At 45.9% G+C, this 19,427-nt stretch overlaps 1 protein-coding gene across 3 annotated transcripts in view; it reads left to right on the plus strand.

The window, feature by feature from the left end:
- The window catches only part of MARCHF3 (membrane associated ring-CH-type finger 3), a 180,504-nt gene that overhangs the window by 119,550 nt on the left and 41,527 nt on the right, over nucleotides 1-19,427 (plus strand). For 2 of the 3 annotated variants that reach the window (XM_028748823.2, XM_077936092.1), the window contains exons 2-3: nucleotides 5,095-5,338; nucleotides 13,811-14,015. In XM_028748823.2, the coding sequence (XP_028604656.1) occupies nucleotides 5,151-5,338; nucleotides 13,811-14,015 (393 nt within the window). In that variant the 5' untranslated portion in view covers nucleotides 5,095-5,150. Of the gene's footprint in view, nucleotides 1-2,191; nucleotides 2,421-5,094; nucleotides 5,339-13,810; nucleotides 14,016-19,427 lie in introns of all 3 variants that reach the window. The other variant, XM_028748824.2, reaches the window with a different exon arrangement.

Here is a 19,427-nt window from a genome sequence, read left to right on the forward strand (position 1 = left end):
GTAAGTGACTGTGGAGGCCATTTCTGGATCCACACCTCCTTCCACAGTGGGGACATTGGTTTCTGGGCAGGAGCTGATCATGGTGTGGATTTGCCAACCGTGCCTTCCTTCTAGCACGTTTCTCCCTTGCGTCCTGAGTTCGAGTGTCTTCAAAGCCCATGACACCTTTGGTCAAGGCTGTTCTCCAACTGGAGCGCTCGCAAGCCAGTGTTTCCCAATTGTTGGTGTTTATACTACTTTTTTTTAGATTTGCCTTGAGAGAGTCTTAAAACCTCTTCTGTTGACCACCAGCATTACGCTTTCCATTTTTAAGTTCGGAATAGAGTAGTTGCTTTGGAAGACGATCATCAGGCATCCGCACAACATGACCAGTCCAACGAAGTTGATGTTGAAGAATCATTGCTTCAACGCTGGTGATCTATGGGAGTGGTATGGCAACCCTAATGTCTCTCTGCCTGGATCCAATTGCTTTCTTGCCTCAGCCAGCTGCTTGGCTAACTCTGGAAAGTGCCACAAAGTGCTTTGTGCCAGTTGATTATCAAACTACAAAAAGAATGGCCAAAGTTTCAATTTTTAAATTATTTTGGTGTTAAGGCAAGGAAAGCGTGTCCTCCCTACAAGAGGGCATGTGTTGCGGTGAGACCTGGAGACTGACCTCTTGGTTGTGGGTGGTTGTGGGTGGGTATATTGCACAGCCACAACACTCGATTGGTAGGTCCCTCGTTGCTGGGTTTAATCTGGCCAATGGGGAGCTGTCTAAACGGGCCAAGGGACCTATATATACCTATGCACATGACCCAGAGCTTCCTCTTTTGGCTCGTTCATTGGAACACCCACCCACCCACCTCTCCCTATATTTAGGGAATTTTGCGATTGACCTTGCTATGCCGTCATGCGTCGTCTGCCGTTGGGACAGTGGCACGGCAGGAATTTCCCCCACTTGGCTGATTGGCTGTTGCCATTTGGGTTTCACCTGCCGTGTAGCAAATCGTCACAACTTGTAAGGTTGCGGATAGGCTCTGGTTCAGGTGATAGGGATGGGAGAACGCTCTCACCATCCCTATGTGAAGGGTATTCCGTTAAAGGAATCCAGGGACTCCTGGGTTTGGTCAACCCCTGAGAGGGGGTTGTGCCCGTGCCTGAGTCCAGGGGAGCATCTGGGGAGTGGACATAGTCCATTCCCTGGCTTTTCACCTACCTCGGGTATTCACCCTTGGCTGATCTATACTGGTGCCCTGGGTCAGCACTACCTGCAAGTGTGCAGGGAGCTAGTCAAACCAGAGCCTATGCAACCACTCACTTGATGTAAAGTTGTGGCCTAAATTCTGCCAAAAACCAAAACTAAAATTTGAGTCAAATGTGTGTTTATTTAGGGGGGAGGTCTCTGGGTCTGAACACGCAAATAAAAGAATGGTGTTCAGTACAGTATTTGGATTGTGTCTGCCATGCTCTATCATGGTTGTTTATATATCTACAGTGTGTTTGTGTGTGTGTGTGGCCAGATTGGTGGCTTCTGCCTGTGGTATCTCAGCCATTGGAGCAGAGCTGATAATGCAGAATCTTGGAATGTGAGAAAATCATCATCTTAGTACTTGCTACAGGAGACTGGGAAAAGTAGGGTACCAGGAGCTGCTGATTGCTGGAGCGACAGTGCATTTCCCATCATGCCTGGTTCTGCCCTTAGCATTGTGAAGACATTGCGGGGGGGGGGGAGAGCCCTGGGGAGTCAGAATTCCCAAAGTGTTCTCCTGCCCTTTTTGTGCTCCACAAAAAAACTATAAAAATCGTTTACAAGAAAGAGGAAATAAACCTATCCCCGAGGAATCACAGAAGCACTCACTCTGGGGAGGACGGGAATCAAAGGATAGGGTTCAGAAATGGGAAGGGGAGAGAGTATGAAAATGATTGCTAGTACACACACACACAAGCGCATATAACTCTTTGTATGTGTTTCCCCATAGCCGCTCTCAGCTCTCTTTTCCTGTTGCGCAACTGTTTTTGGTGGCTGCTACACTGAGCCTCAACAGTGACAGGACAGTGTAATACCATTAAAAAAGAAGGGGGGGGGGAGAAAATCAATAAAATACATTGGATAGGAGTATTCCCCAGATAAGCAGTTAGGTGGCATTTTTTGAATTAATGCCAGGGGCACTAAAACACATTTCTTTCTCTACCTTTAATGTGCTTTAAGGCCACCTTCCCCAACCTGTGACTGCAGATGTATTGGACTACAACTTCCATTAGCTCCACGCAGCACAGCCAACAGTGAGAGATCATAGAATCATAGAATTGTGGAGTTGAAGGTTCCCTCTTCCAACCCCCTGCAATGCAGCTGTCCCATACGGGGATCTAACCTAAAACCATGGCATTATCAGCACAATGATGGGAGTTGAAGTCCATTGGTAGTGAAAGAGCACCAGGTTGGGGCTGACTTCTTAATTCTTCTTCTTCTTCTTCTTCTTCTTCTTCTTCTTCTTCTTCTTCTTCTCCTTCTCCTTCTCCTTCTCCTTCTCCTTCTCCTTCTCCTTCTCCTCCTTCTCCTCCTCCTCCTCCTTCTCCTTCTTCAACGTACCACCCTTCATCCAAGGATCACAGGGCAGTTTACAGTACAGTGGTACCGCTAGCCCAGAAATAGTACCTTGGGTTAAGAACTTTGCTTCAGGATGAGAACAGAAATCGTGCAGCCGCGGTGCAGTGGCAGCAGGAGGCCCCATTAGCCAAAGTGGTGCTTCAGGTTAAGAACAGTTTCAGTTAAGAACAGACCTCCAGAATGAATTGATTCTTAACCTGAGGTAAAAGTAAAGGGACCCCTGACCATAAGGTCCAGTCGTGGCCGACTCTGGGGTTGCGGCGCTCATCTCGCTTTATTGGCTGAGGGAGCCGGCGTACAGCTTCTGGGTCATGTGGCCAGCATGACTAAGCCGCTTCTGGCCGTTTACCTTCCCGCTGAAGTGGTACCTATTTATCTACTTGCACTTTGATGTGCTTTCGAACTGCTAGGTTGGCAGGAGCAGGGACCGAGCAACGGGAGCTCACCCCGTCACGAGGATTCGAACCGCCAACCTTCTGACCAACAAGCCCTTGGCTATGTGGTTTAACCCACAGTGCCACCCGCGTCCCTAACCTGAGGTACCACTGTCTACCACTGTATAAAAATATGTATTGGAATATATAGTTCCCCCTTACACTGACCGAGTTGTAAGGTATGAGAAACATACTGGCATATGTGGTGTGGATGTCATTATGTACACAAGTTCTGGAAGCAGGTTACATTTGAGATTGGCATTATTGCTGGCAAACAGGCTTCCTTGGACCCTAAGCTATGTCTCTTGGCCATTTGGCCTTACTGACCTTAACTTCTCAACAGGGAATTCTATATCCTTTGGTTGCTGCTCATCTAGTGATCTCTCAAGGATGGAAAGATGCGTCTTGTTCTCCTGTGGCTCGATGGTTTAAAGAAGTCGTGTTCATTGCCATTTCCGGAAAAATGACTCATAAAATACACACTGCCAGGGGTGATGCAGACCCCTCTAACTTTGTTTCTACTTGGGGGGCATTTGTGACTTATATGAGCAATCTTTCTCCTGGTTGACTCAGTCCTTTCAAATATGATTTTATTTGGCAACGTCCATGAATATTTGGTATGTTTGGTAGAAATATGAATCTTGCATTCCACTGTGGAATATATTTTATGCCACTCATTTTCTTTTAAGCTTTCTATGTTGTTGTTGATGATGAAGTTGAGGATTATATTATCTGGTAATTTTATTCTTCCTGTTTTATTGGCTGTTTTTAAATCAGTAGAGTCAACCTACGGAATTAGCAGCTAGCCGCAGTCAGGCCTTTGAAACGTCCTTCTCTATTAAGGCCGCTGACTTCTAAGGAAAGGGCTTGTTCTGTGATGTTTGTATTTGAACAATCTGTATGTGGTCTTTTATGTGCATAAACACACACACACAAATACGTAGCATAATAACCAACAATACAATACACTCACATCCTCTATAAGGCCTGGAGGTGTTGTTATACTCTCACCCTGGTTGAGGAGAGCAGGGCATGGCACTTCCCAGTAAATTAACCCACATTTTCTAATGTCGCATATTTCTGTTGTTTGTGTTTCTGTGAAAAATTGGCCCCTAAATTGGGGGGGGGGGCTGCCCACTCCTGCCTATCACAAGTTCTGTTTTCCTGTACAATTACTGTCCAGCAAAACATTTTAAATGTCATTACTTGAAATGCTTGGGAGAAAAGAGCATGGCATACACAAGTATGATTTCTCTTTTTCGCCACCCCCCTCTAACCTTACCTTGCAGCCTGTATTATTACTGCATGCAGGTTATCATTAAGGGGCCGGAGTCGTGGGGTTGGGGGAAGAAAACCCCTCTGTCATTAAATACTGATTTGGGTGTTGTGCTCCCTATTTGATGGTGTAACGCACTTCGTAATAACAGGTTATTTTCTCCGAGAGATTGCGAATTTATTTGGTACTTTTCTTGCGTTTATGGGGAAGAGGCTGACGTGCAGCTGAAGCGAGCCCAAGCTAGGTGTCCTTAGCACCTCACAACTGGGGCGGGGGGAGTGGAAGGTGGCGGCAAGGGAGAGAGAGAGAGACAAAAGGTTTTCAGCCTTTCCATTTATCACCAAGGCATTAAAGTCTGTGGAGAAAAGTAAAGGGAGAAAAATTGCTTTTCAAGATAATACACACTTCATAGAGACGCAGTTTCTCAACTACACGTAATTGTGAGGCTGCCCATCCCCTGCAAATAGGAGCAATTTTAAAAAAGGGGGGGAGAAATAGGAGGTGCAGGGGGGCCAGAGAGAGAAATATCTCATTTTCAAAGAGAATCAATAAGACAGAGTTGTACACGGAGGTGCTTACTGCATTGTTATTAACAATTCCTGCCTTTCTATTCTCCCCCCCCCCCTTTTCCACCTTTGTGTTAGAATATTTTCTAATGGGAAGCAATGCTCTTTGAGTCCTGCTGAATTTTAATGACGGAGACGTTGGTGGTTTGTTGCATGTGTGTCTTGCCCGGCGTCCGCTCTCAGCAGCCCCTGCCTTCGATAAATTGTTTTCTAATCTTTCTTTCCTAGATGGAAATCCTGTATGAATGTGGAAGCCATTAGCAGAGTAATTGCTGTCTGTTACCATGACAACCAGCCGCTGCAGTCACCTGCCCGAAGTCTTACCAGACTGCACCAGCTCGGCTGCTCCGGTGGTGAAGACGGTGGAGGACTGTAGCAGCCTCGCGAATGGGCAACCGCAGTATGTCATGCAAGTTTCGGCCAAGGACGGGCAGCTGCTGTCATCAGTAGTACGGACGCTTGCCACACAGAGGTACGGTCGTACCGAGCCAAGGAAACATCCGATTGCTTGTTAAGCAGGGGGAAGAAAGTGCTGGGCAGGGGAGGGGGTTTGCGATTGCAAGACCCGAACCTCCCTAAGTGCACTTGGGGGGTCTTTCATCTCCGAAATCACAGGTCCATTTCAGGGGCAGGCAAATGGGAAGCTGCACATTCAATTCTTCTGTATTGTTATAGCCATGCTTTCCGAATGATGCGCACGGCATTGCTCACTTTAAAGAGAGCAAAAGCTCGACTCCTCTTCGAGTTCGCAATGTGTTGCAACTTTGTCGCGATCCCCGGCGATTCAACTCGTTCCGCTTCGTGCAAGGAAGGGGGTGCGGGGACCGTTGGGGGAGGCAGGTGGCAAAGGGATGGAGAGGCCATTAATCCTCCTGAGGCGAAAGAGAAAAGTTCAGGAGTGACATTCTGCTGACTTGAGCATGGTGCTCGCAGCTTCCCAGTGAGGGCTGTCGTTTCACGTTTGCATGTGTGTGAGAGAGATTGGGAGGAAAACTCATATCTAGCCTATCGCGTTCTGTGTGGAGTATTGTGGACTTTCATCTTTTATACTTCTAGACCACGTTTTGTATAGCTGGGCAGCTGGGCAAACTTGATATTCAACACGATGCCCGCTGCCTAGGTACAGAATTTGCTGTTCTCTTTCATGTCCATGGACTGGAGTGGGTCTTGGGGGTGGTATTGTATGAGATTTTTTTCACCGCTGGCAGGCTGCAGTTTGATATGGTGTAAGTAAGCAGTGGTCATGTTATATATTTTTTAAAGTCCATTCAGAAGAATGTCTAATGGCTTGGTATGTCTATTGGTAGGCAATTGGCCAATGCATGTAGAATATACTATTTACGAAAATAGTTATATTTTGTAGGGGGGGGTATGTTGTTCAACCAGTGCTGATTTCAAAAATATCCCATGTCATGCCCTTAACCATAGCTTTTCTTTTCAGAAGGGTAGACTGGAAGCTCCTAGAGTGAGCTGATATCTTTCTAGAAAGTTTTGTGTATGAAGAGCTGTGCTTCAATTACATTTTTAAATTCATAGATTTGCCTTCCAATAAACCAGGCAGAGGGCCTCCTCGGTAGTGGCACCCACCCTGTAGAATGCCCTCCCACCAGATACCAAGGAAATAAACAACTATCTGACTTTTAAAAGATATCTGACGGCAGCCCTGTTTAGGGAAGTTTTTAATGTTTGATGTCTTATCGTGTTTTTAATATTCTGTTGGGAGAACCCAGCCAGATTGACAGGGTATAAGTAATAAATTATTATTATTATTATTATTATTATTATTATTATTATTATTATTATTATATACTTTTTTATAGCAGTGTAGACAAAGGATGTGGGTGGCACTGTGGGTTAAACCACAGAGCCTAGGACTTGCCGATCAGAAGGTCGGCGGTTCGAATCCCCGTGACGGGGTGAGCTCCCGTTGCTCGGTCCCTGCTCCTGCCCACCTAGCAGTTCAAAAGCACTTTAAAGTGCAAGTAGATAAATAGGAACTGCTCTGGCAGGAAGGTAAACGGCGTTTCCGTGCGCTGCTCTGGTTCGCCAGAAGCGGCTTAGTCATGCTGGCCACATGACCCGGAAGCTGTACGCCGGCTCCCTCAGCTTATAAAGCAAGATGAGCGCCGCAACCCCAGAGTCAGCCACGACTGGACCTTATGGTCAGGGGTCCCTTTACCTTTACCTTTATAGCAGTGTAAGTGTGCTTTTTATAAAAAAAAAAAAAAGCGCAATTAGTTAGTCTTTTTTTAAAAAAGACTTTTATTAAAGTTTTCAAAGTATTACAAAAAAGAAAAAGAAAAAAGAGAAAATACAAAATAAAAATAGTTAAAAACAATTCGATCTTTCTGTATCTTATCTTTCATTTGCCTATTTTCCGGACTTCCTCACACCTCCCTTTTTTGTATTCCAGTTCAATTTATTGGTTCAGCAAATCCTTTCCCTCTTTATTTATCCTGATCTTTAATCTTAATATATTGTAGCTTTAGATTTTCACCTATTAACAATCCATTTTTTCATATTCCTTTATAACATTACTGCTAAAAAACCCTTAACTTCAATCCAACATTGTTGTAACCATCCATCCATCCATCCTATTTGTATCCTGCTTTTTCTCCAATGAGGTCAAAGCAGGATACATGAAATTTGTTTAATCCTTGCAATAACTACCCTGCAGGGTTAGTGAGAGGTGATGCTGTGCACAAAGGCTACCCTGAAAGATGCATGACTGAGAGGGAATTTGAGCCTCCAAACCTACTACACCAGCCTTCCCCAACTTTGGTCCACCCAGCTGTTTTGCACTACAGTCACAATAATAGCTGACCATTGGCCATGCTGGTTTGAGGCCGATGAGAGTGGTGGTCTAAAATGCCACACTGTTAGGAGAAGCTACACTACGGTATACTGTCTCGAAACGGAAATACTTAAAGAGGATCATATTGCTAAGCTATTTTTAATTGATGTAAGTCTGAATTAGGAATAAGACAGCTGAGCAAACGGTAATGTTTAAGAAAGAGAACAATGTCTGAAAATATGCACAGGCACTCTCCTTTTCTTGGCTTGGCAAAAGTTGGATCAGGCCTTCCTTGGTTCTGATGGAGGAGTCTCCTTTCTTGTAACTGGAAGCCATGAGTTTGAGTTCTGCCTTCCAGAGCACGAGAAAACAAGCTTTCTCCCTCCTCCATCTCCTCTCAGTCTCCTCTTTTCCAGGCTAAACATACCCAGCTCCTTCAACCTTTCCTGTTGCGTTAAGGGGGTTGCTTCCTTGGTTGTGATGGAAAGGAGAGACAAAGTTGTGTGTCGTCAGCATGGCTCCAAAACTCTGGTGAGCTCTCCCAGAGGTTTCATGTTTACGTATGTTAAATAGCATGGGACAAGATGGAGACCTGAGGGACCCCATATTTAAACCACCACAAGATTGAATGGGAGACACACACCCCAGCCCCACCTTCTGAACTTTCCCCTCTAAGAAGGACAATATCCACAGTAAAACAGTGCCCTCAAGTCCCATCTGAGACAGACAGTCCAAAAGGATGCCATGGTTGATGGTCTCTAAAGTCACTGAGAGGTCCAGTTCACAATGCAGATTGCCCACCAAGGTAACCAAAGCAGTCTTCATTTTACAGCCAGGCCTAAAACCAGATTGAAATGGATCTAGGTAATCTGTTTCATTCAGGAACCCTGATGCTGAGATGCCACCACGTGCTCCTAACACCTTGCTGAGGAAAGGAAGATTGGAGACTGGTCTAGAATCAACCACAGGCCTAACCAGTGTTATTTTTCTAGAAAAAGAGGTGTCAGAACTCACCGTGAACACCTCCCTCGTTCTCTTAGAAAAGCAATGGCGCCCACCTGAGAGGTGCTGGAGCTGAGTTCCTGTGAGTTCCCCCTAAAAGAAGCCCTGGGCCTAACTCAGTTTAAAGCTGCTTGATAGGCAGGGTTGGCCTGAGACATTTTGCTGCCTGAGGCAAAAGACAATATGGTGCCCTTTCCGCATTGCATGTACAAAAGCTGATAGGGCTAAATCTTCCTTCAGCATTGGCAAAGGTATGATGTCGTTCACAGGAATTAAGCTTAGCAGGGGCAAATATATACCTGTGTCCTTCAACAGAGGGGAACTTCTGGGGGGCGGAGCTCAGGCCAGGTGATGGCCGCTGCTTCCCCATCATCATCATCATCATTTATTATTTATACCCTGCCCATCTGGGCAGCTCACAACAGAAGAAGAAGAAGAAGAAGAAAGCGATAGAACATCAAGCATTAAAAACTTCCCTAAAGAGAGCTGCCTTCAGATGTCTTCTAAAAGTCAGATAGCTGGTTATTTCCTTGACATCTGAATATAATAATAATAATAATAATAATAATAATAATAATAATAATAATAATAATTTATTATTTGTACCCCGCCCATCTGGCTGGGTTTCCCTAGCCACTCTGGGCGGCTTCCAACAAAGATGAAAAATACACTAAAATGTCACATATTAAAAACTTCCCTGAACAGGGCTGCCTTCAGATGTCTTCTGAATGTCAGGTAGTTGTTTATCGCTTTGACATCTGATGGGAGGCCGTTCCACAGGGCGGGCGCCACTACCGAGAAGGCCCTCTGCCTGCTTCCCTGTAACCTCACTTCTTGCAGTGAGGGAACTGCCAGAAGGCCCTCGGAGCTGGACCTCAGTGTCCAGGCTGAACAATGGGGGTGGAGATGCTTCTTCAGGTATATAGGGCTACCTGAGGTTGATCCCTGCATTGCAGGGAGTTAAACTTGATGACTCTTGTGGTCCCTTTCAATTCTACAATTCTAGAATTCCACCTCCCTTTGAATCATTGGTCTCTTCTAAGATAATCCACTTTCCTTTTATAGTTTAACGATCCTTTCCTCAATCCTTATTCGTGAAAGAGTCTGGGGAGCCTAAGGAACATGAAAAACAGGCAAGCACATACAGAGATATAAAGAATCAAAGTGGTGGCAGATGAGCTGGTGGTCTTCTACAAGTGGAGAGCTTGCAGTCGCTTTGCTTCTCAGCAGTCCTTGCTGCTGCCGCACCACATCAAGCCAAGGTTTGAGTGTGTTGTCTAAGCCCAGGCTGATGGTTTAGCTCTCTCTACGGCAGGGGTCAGCAACCATTTTCAGCCATGGACCAGTCCACCATCCCTCAGACAATGTGGTGGGCCGGACTATATTTTGAAAAAAATAATAATGAACGAATTCCTATGGCCCACAAATAACCCAGAGATGCATTTTAAATAAAAGGACACATTATACTCAATTTAAAAACATGCTGATTCCCTGACCATCTGCAGGCTGGATTTAGAAGGCGACTGGGCCACATCCGGCCTCCGGGCCTTAGGTTGCCTACCCCTGCTCTATGGGCTAACCGTGAGCTGTAACCATGGTTTATGACTCTTGGTTTATGACTCATGATTACCATGGGGGATTGAAACCGTGAGCCCAAGTTTGGATGTCACAATAAGCCAAAACTTGGCTTAGCTTGGTAAAGGTAAAGGACCCCTGGACGGTTAAGTCCAGTCAAAAGCTACTGTGGGGTTGCAGCACTCATCTTGCGTTCAGGCCAAGGGAACCAGCGTTTGTCCACAGACAGCTTTCCGGGTCATGGGGCCAGCAGAACTAAACTGCTTCTGGAGCAACAGGACTCCGTGATGGAAACCAGAGCGCACAGAAACACCGTTTAGCTTCCCACTGCAGTGGTACCTATTTATCTATTTGTACTGGCCTGCTTTCGAACTGTTAAGTTGGCTAGAGCTGGGACAGAGCAACGGGAGCTCACCCCATCTTGGGGATTCGAACCACCAGCCTTCTGATTGGCAAGGACCAACAGAGAGCAAAATGACTGTGACTGGAACTTAGCATGTTTGTGCTGAGCTAAATGTGCCAGGCCATTGCGAACCTCTGAGATTCACCAATGAAAACTCTTTCTTAGAAGGGCAGGATGCCTCTCCTCAACAAAGCAAGCCTCTCTTACTCCTTAAAGGTGAAGGGACCCCTGACCATTAGGTCCAGTCGTGGCCGACTCTGGGGTTGCGGCGTTCATCTCACTTTATTGGCCGAGGGAGCCGGCGTACAGCTTCCAGATCATGTCCTGGTCTGGCAAACCAGAGCAGCACATGGAAATGCTGTTTACCTTCCCGCCGGAGCGGTACCTATTTATCTACTTGCACTTTGACGTGCTTTCAAACCGCTAGGTTGGCAGGAGCTGGGACCGAGCAACGGGAGCTCACCCCGTCGTGGGGATTCAAACTGCCGACCTTCTGATTCGCAAGTCCTAGGCTATGTGGTTTAACCCACAGCACCACCCGCCTCCCCCTCCTACTCCGTGCTTGCCACCAAACAAGAACAAGAGACAGTGCACCTCATCTTGGCAAAGCCAAATCCAGCCAGCATAAAAGAAAACTGGAAGTACAGATTGAACCTTTCAATGAACTTAGAAGAAGCAGAGACAGGAACTGGTTCTACCTGGAAGAGGAGAGGTGATAGCTATGACATGAGGAAGAGAAGACAGAAGAAAGGAAGTTAGGGATCAATACCTGCTAGGGATCATATGTTAGCCAGCAAAATTCTACCAGGAAATAGAATTGCTATCTCCACAGAAAGTAGACTTGCTAAAGACGACAAGAGAGCTTGTGTTTCCATCTAGATCTGATAGCTGCAGAGGCTGTATCTGGAGCATGCATCATAAAAACCTTGTACTTGACAAATGACGCATAGGTAATGTCAGAGAGTGAATGTTTAATCCTGTCTTTAAGGGGCACCACCTAAGGTTTCCCTTGGAAGAGAAGATACCGTTTTGGTCATGTTTGTTGCAATTTTAAGTTTATCCTTCTTGAGCATACACCAAGTGCAATAAGCAGAATGAATACAGGAATGGAGAACATATTGAAAACGCTTAGCCTGTTCAGCCTGGCCAAAAGGAGTTGCAGAGTGCATATAACTGCACACTACGAATACACTAGAGAGACTGAGAAAGACCATGGGTATAAAAACTAATGGCTATACGTGGTCCATTAAAAATTAAAACTTGGGAGCAGAATATGGTTTCCAAGGGAAAGAGGCGAAAAATTCTTAAACAGACTGCAAAATAGTCATCTGAGCAAAGAACCTCGCTGATCTCAAAGAACATTAACAAAGGATTTTCTTTTTTAAAATATTCATGTTTTATGTACAGTAATGGCTAGGAAGTGTTCTTTTACCAACCAAGACTTTAGTATACCCTGCCATTTTTTACAGCATGCAACACTTTGCACAGTAACGCTCTGCTACTGCTATAGAGGGGAGAGCAGGCTGTGCATATATTGTTCAGTCGGTGGGTGGTAAACACAAAGGTCCCAATGCCTTTAGTGCATTTATAGCCTAACTGTGCTGGTGAGAAAACAACCTAGGTTGGTGTGTCCCAATGAACATAATTTGGGAAAGTCACTGGCCTGGTTCAAATGTAACAGTATCCACAAACTCCCTTCTCTCTTAAGCATTAAAGCAGCACTTCAGGAGTGTGTTGAACTACAGCTTAAAGTCCAAAACAAAAGAAATTACAGCTTGAGCCCGGGCTAAAAACAAACCATAAAAAGCTAAAGGTAAAGGGACCCCTGACTGTTAAGTCCAGTCGTGGACAACTCTGGAGTTGCAGCGCTTATCTCGCTTTACTGGTCAAGGGAGCCAGCGTACAGCTTTTGGGTCATGTGGCCAGCATGACTAAGCCGCTTCTGGCGAACCAGAGCAGTGCAAGGAAACGCCATTTACTTTCCCGCCGGAGCGGTATCTATTTAGCATCCATGACAGATTCTATTGGGAGCCACTGGAGAGTAGCTGGGGAAACCCAGCCAGATGGGCGGGGTATAAATAATAAATTGTTGTTGTTGTTGTTATCCAGCTGAATTGCAATGTACATTGCAGCACAGAAACAAAACACTGGGAGAAACTATACAGTGGTACCTCTGGTTACGTACTTAATTCATTCCTGAGGTCCGTTCTTAACCTGAAACTGTTCTTAACCTGAAGCACCACTTTAGCTAATGGGGCCTCCACTGCTGCCGCGCGATTTCTGTTCTCATCCTGAAGCATAGTTCTTACCCTGAGGTACTATTTCTGGGTTAGCAGAGTGTGTAACCTAAAGTGTATGTAACCCAAGGTACCACTGTGCTATGGAACCAAAGATGTTACACCTCTCTAGATAGTTTGTGTCTCGGAATTTGCTCTGCAGTTGGTTGTTCTCCATATCTGCAGGTGAGAAAAAATGTCACCCCAGGTCAGGTTAGCTAGTAGAGATGGAGGAGATACCGTACTTTTCCATCTATTAGACGCCCCCGTGTATAAGACCCCCCACACACACTATTTTGGGGGACTCAATTTTAAGAAAATGAGGGGAGATGGCCCAACGTTGTTGAGCCTCCCCCCCCCCCACGCAGCTGCGGGCAGGAAACACTCCCTAGATCATTTCCTGTGGGCAGGTAGCGAGTGTTTCCCTCGGGCAGCAGCATCAAGGAAAGTTGTGCTCCAGCCAGTCAGCCAGTTAGCTGAATGCGGGAAACAATCCAGGGAGTGCTTCCCATGTGCAGCGGCAGCGGGGGAAGCTGCGCACCACTAACCAGTGCCCCCAGATCGTTCCCTGCGCACAACAACATCTCCCCCACCCCATGCCACTATCCGTGTATGAGATGACCCCAGTTTTTTGACATGATTTTTGTGTCAGAAAACCTCATCCAATACACGGGGGAATACAGTACACCTCCTAATTTGGGGTGGGATGTGACTGAGTCCTCTCGATGAGTGAAGCTACCTTGTATACTATTGTATGGTGTGGTTACTGTGGAAAGGCTTGTAATTGTGTGGCGATGAGTTGGCGTGGCAATGGGGTTGGGCCAGATAATCATCCCACTTCCTCCCCTCCATGACTCCGATACTAACCCACGACCCCTCTTCCTTGTCTTCCAGCCCTTTCAATGACCGACCAATGTGTAGGATTTGCCACGAAGGCAGCAGTCAAGAAGACTTGCTCTCTCCCTGTGAATGTACGGGAACCCTGGGAACTATACATCGCAGCTGCCTGGAGCACTGGCTGTCGTCTTCGAATACCACTTACTGTGAACTCTGCCACTTCAGGTTTGCAGTAGAGCGCAAACCAAGGCCACTGGTCGAGGTCAGTAAACGGGGCATGTCCTCCCAAGCTTTGCTTTAATGATGTCTGTTTTTACACCAGGATCACAACAGATTTGCAGCTTCGATGAAGCAAAAGAAAAGCTATACATTTGGGGTGTTTTTAGAAGCGGGGGGCGGGGAATGAAGGGCAGGAAGAGGGCAACCGTAATTAAAACCTTCATTTTTCCTCAAAGAACATGGGTGAGAACAATAGGGCAAATGGTTTGGCTCCTTTGTAGGACTCTGCATACTTTGGGGGAGAATATTTACAGCATATATTTTGTTCTTTGCTTTAACGGAGACCTCTTGGGGGGGGGAACATAGATCTACAGAACACTATTTAAAAAAAACACATTACTGCAGATTGTAAAATGTAGATCAAGGATTAATGTTTTTAAAAGTCACCCCATGGACGGATTTTTTGTATTGCCACTTTATAGTTTGAACGCTGGTTTGTTTATTGGCCAAACATTAGTCACATCAGCCAATTTTTCTTCTTCTGGTTACTTACGGTCTGAGACTTGCAGGTTGTGGATACAATTATTTTAAATAAATTGGACTGCACATAAAATTTCAATCTGCTCTCTGGGCTGCAGCCGCAGTCTCTTCCTTTCTTTTGAAATATGATATTATTACAGGTCACTTCTTTCCTTTAGGAGTTTGAAAACGGAGCCGTGATGATGAGAATTCAGAGTCAGCTATACAATGAATTATAGAAAGTTGGTTGAGAAAATGACAACATAAAAATAACTTATATCAATCACAGTGGGGGCAGCATAATTCTGATCACACAAAGCTGCATGGGTGCTTGTATACAACAGTGGAGCCTTGCTTCATAGGGAGACTGTCTGGCCCATCTAGCTCTGGCGGTTCCCTCACTTGCAAGAAGCAAGGTTACAGGGAACCAGGGCCTTCTCAGTAGTGGCGCCTGCCCTGTGGAACGCCCTCCCATCAGATGTCAAGGAAATAAACAACTATCTGACTTTTAGAAGGCATCTGAAGGCAGCCTCGTTTAGGGAAGTTTTCAATTTTTTATCATGTTTTTAATATTCTGTTGGGAGCTGCCCAGAGTGGCTGGGGAAACCCAACCAGATGGGTGGGGTATCAACAATTATTATTATTATTATTATTATTATTATTATTATTATTATTATTATTATCTTGTCTGCACTGATAGGCAGATGTCTTTCTCTGCCCATCCTGTGGTTTAAGTTGGGATCTTCTACATGCAAAACTCTGCCACTAACCTACTAGCCTTTCCATTTGAAATGTAAATGCCGACCACAACAAATTGGTAATACAACAAAAGAAGTCGCTACGGACGTGCAGCACAGCTTAGCAGCCCCTGACAGTCCAGAATGTGCTTCCCTTCAGATTTTGTAAGGCAAGGGTAAATGGCAGTTGAAGGAGAGTATTCTTTCCGCCAGGGAGCAGGAAATCAAGCTGCCTTCTTCTGTTCAGTCTCCAACTGATGGCTTTAGCCACACTGTCATCTTTTTGTCACGGTATTCTTCCTGGGAAGGAGGAGGCCTAGTAATCCAGTAGCCCGTTAACCCCTTGCCAAAGGGTCCTTCCATTCAAGGACTGCAGTCTGAAGGTCACTGGCAATTTGATCCAACTCTTCTTTCTGGCAGTTACGAGTTTCATGGTTAGTTCGATCTGACAAAGTCTTGTGGTACCCTAAAGTCATTGTGGCGTGAGCTTTAGATTTCAGTTAAGCAGCTAAGTTTGGATAACAAGACAGTGGCATCTTGAAGAGGCGTCTTATACAGCAGAAGCCCAAAACCAACATTTTTGATTATCAGTAAATGCAACTTTTGTGGGGAGGGGGAGGAGCGTGAGACTGTAAGTCTCCTAAGATAAAGAAATGGTCACAAGATAGCATTGAGTAAATAAATAGATTTTAGGGCCCAATTTATTGCAATTTCACCTTTGGGATTGAAAATGTTCTTTGCACAAATGGAATGTGACATTTCTTGAGAATTAATAGTGACTGGGGAAGTTGAAATTGAACGTTAACCCTTCCAGAGCTGGAGAAGCTTTGCTTTTTAACATCCTATGGAGAAATGAACATTCCCTCTGACCAACGGAAAAAAGCAGATGAAATCAAGAAGCAACAAAGATGTTTGTGTTTGTTTGTTCAATGGAGGGGGAAACAAAGGAACAGTAGTAACAAAATTCATAATACTAGTAACTACTGCATTTTATCGTTGTGGACTTTTCAATTATCCTTCCCAGTAAACATTTGACTGGTATTGCAAGGCTTGCAATAACAAAGCTCTAATTCATGGGTAGGCAAACTAAGGCCCGGGGGCTGGATCCAGCCCAATCACCTTCTAAATGCAGCCCGCAGACGGTCCGGGAATCAGCGTGTTTTTACATGAGTAGGATGTGTCCTTTTATTTAAAATGCATCTCTGGGTTATTTGTGGGGCACAGGAATTCGTTCATTTGATTTTTCCCAAAATATAGTCCGCCCCCCCCCCACAAGGTCTGAGGGACAGTAGACCAGCCCCCTGCTGAAAAAGTTTGCCGACCACTGTTCTGATTTAAATAAAAAATATGTTCTAGATGTAAGAGATTGTTACTTTGTGGAAAGCCAGTGAACTAAGGCTTCATTAGATACTGGAAGTATATAAAATATCAAAGTACAGTTAACAGGAACATATGCAAACAGTAAAGCCGCTGAACTGATATACAGTATGAGATTTCCTCCCCAAATGGGCATTTTTTCTATTATCCCCTGAAGAAGTTGGTAGAGCATGAGACTCTTAATCTCAGGGTTGCGGGTTCAAGCCAAACCTTCCCGCATTGCTAGGGTTGCACTAGATGAGCCTAGTAAAGGTAAAGGTACCCCTGCCCGTACGGGCCAGTCTTGCCAGACTCTAGGGTTGTGCGCTCATCTCACTCTATAGGCCGGGAGCCAGCGCTGTCCGCAGACACTTCCGGGTCACGTAGCCAGCGTGACATCGCTGCTCTGGCGAACCAGAGCCGCACACGGAACGCCGTTTACCTTCCCGCTGGTAAGCGGTCCCTATTTATCTACTTGCACCCGAAGGTGCTTTCGAACTGCTAGGTTGGCAGGTGCTGGGACCGAACGACGGGAGCGCACCCGGATTTGAACCGCCGACCTTTCGATCGGGCAAGTCCTAGGCACTGAGGCTTTAACCCACAGCGCCACCCATGTCCCAGATGAGCCTAGTGGTTCCGTCCAATTGTACAATCTATGATTCCACGACTTAAGAGCTGGCATATTGGTGAAATAGTTATATTTATTGAAATATAATGTAAGATCTGCAAATCAAGAGCCAATTCATAAGTAAGGGCAGGTGATTTTATTCATTATAAATATAGGGGAGCTCCCTTCCGTCCCTCCACCCACTTTGCTGGGAAGGCTGCACAGCGATCCCTCTTGCTCTGCTGGCTTCAGCGATAGCTGCGCAGCCTGCATTCGCTCCATAAGACGCACACACATTTCCCCATACTTTTAAGGAGGAAAAAAGCGCATCTTATGGAGCAAATAATACGGTACTTGGTAAGAACTGTTTTTTGGTTTACAGAAGAAGAAGAAGAAGAGTTTGGATTTGATATCCCGCCTTTCACTCCCTTTAAGGAGTCTCAAAGCGGCTAACATTCTCCTTTCCCTTCCTCCCCCACAACAAACACTCTGTGAGGTGAGTGGGGCTGAGAGACTTCAAAGAAGTGTGACTAGCCCAAGGTCACCCAGCAGCTGCATGTGGAGGAGCAGAGACGCGAACCCGCTTCCCCAGATTACGTGACTACTGCTCTTAACCACTACACCACTCTGGCTCTCGAGTGGTGCCCTGCAAGACAAATGCCTCGCAAGACGAAAAACTCGCTAGACGAAAGAGTTTTCCGTTTTTTTAGTCGTTCCCCAAGACGAATTTCCCTATGGGCTTGCTTCGCAAGACGAAACATCTTGCGAGTTTGTTTCCTTTTTCTTAAAGCCGCTAAGCCGCTAATAGCCGTGCTTCGCAAGACGAAAAAACCGCAAGACGAAGAGACTCGCGGAACGGGTTGATTTCGTCTTGCGAGGCACCACTGTATCTCCTTCTTGGCCGCCACCATGGGAGGGATCAGATTCCCTGAAGCCTGACATTGCCCTACTGAATGACCCTTGGTGGATGTGGGGGCTGAGCCTGCACGCTGTAACCTGCCAGCAAAGTGTTGATCCTAGCCCAGCCTATGGACACTTCAGACCAGGGGTCAGCAAAGTTTTTGTGGCTTGGGACGGTTCACGGTCCCGCAGACACTGCGGTGGGCCAGAGTGTTTGCACGCACAAGCGCTATTTCCGGTGCTCCTTGTGGTGCGGAGGAGGCGTGCGCAGCTTCCCATTGGCTGCAGGAGCTTCCTGCAGCCAATGGGAAGCCGGCCAGCGTTGCGGAAGGCGGTCCCCGCTCTGCTCTGCGCTGGTTTAGACCCTCACCCCAAGCCTGTAGCTTCACTGTTTTTACCAATATTCCTTCCAAAGTAAACTCCCCTCCTCTCACTAGTGTGAAAACTGAGGAGTCAGCATGGCTGCCCGAAAGTATCCCGCCATCATTCTTCATGGATGGTAGCCCTGCACTGCTGAGTTCTATTATACTTTATACGACTGATGAAATTAGAGAGTAGACACGTTTCCGTTGGGTACAGCTTTCAATGAGCTGTTGGACAAGACGACTTCTGTGACATGCTTAATCCTCCAGTCTCTTGTAGCTTTTTTTGTTTTGCTTTGCAGAGAACGTGGATTTGAGCCAGAATCAGCCTTGACTTTACATTAGCCTTATGCCTCATTCATTGCGCAAAGCAGGTGGGCTTGAAGGCTTCAGCTTACAGCAGGGGTCAGCAGGGGGCCGGTCCACTGTCCCTCAGACCTTATGGGGGCCGGACTATATTTTTTTGGGGGGGTAAATAAATTCCTATGCCCCACAAATAACCCAGAGATGCATTTTAAATAAAAGGACACATTCTACTATGTAAAAACACACTGATTCCTGGACTGTCCGTGGGCCGGATTTAGAAGGCGTTTGGGCCGGATCCAGCCCCCAGGTCTTATTTTGCCTACCCCTGGTTCACAACTTCCTTTCCATTTTTATCTTACCACAACGTACTTGTGCTCCATTTTTTCAGAGTAAACCTAGAGCATAGCTTTTTAAACAAAGGCCAGTCATTATAGGTCCTCTCTTATTATTTCACAGTCTAGCCTAAGATCTTTTTCCGTGTGGAACAATAATCCTAGAGCGGAGTTTACGAGGTCAGCTGCATACTTTATAATTGTGAGGAAATGGAACCAGGAAAATGAAGATTCAGATGCCAGGCTTTGCATGATGTTTTGATCTTCCTTTTGATAAGAGGCATCTTTTTCTTTTCTTTTTTGGCCCTAGTGGGAGAGATTAGATTTTTCTCATTT

This window comes from Podarcis muralis, chromosome 11 (assembly GCF_964188315.1).
Source record: "Podarcis muralis chromosome 11, rPodMur119.hap1.1, whole genome shotgun sequence".
Classification (NCBI taxonomy): Eukaryota; Metazoa; Chordata; class Lepidosauria; order Squamata; family Lacertidae; genus Podarcis; species Podarcis muralis.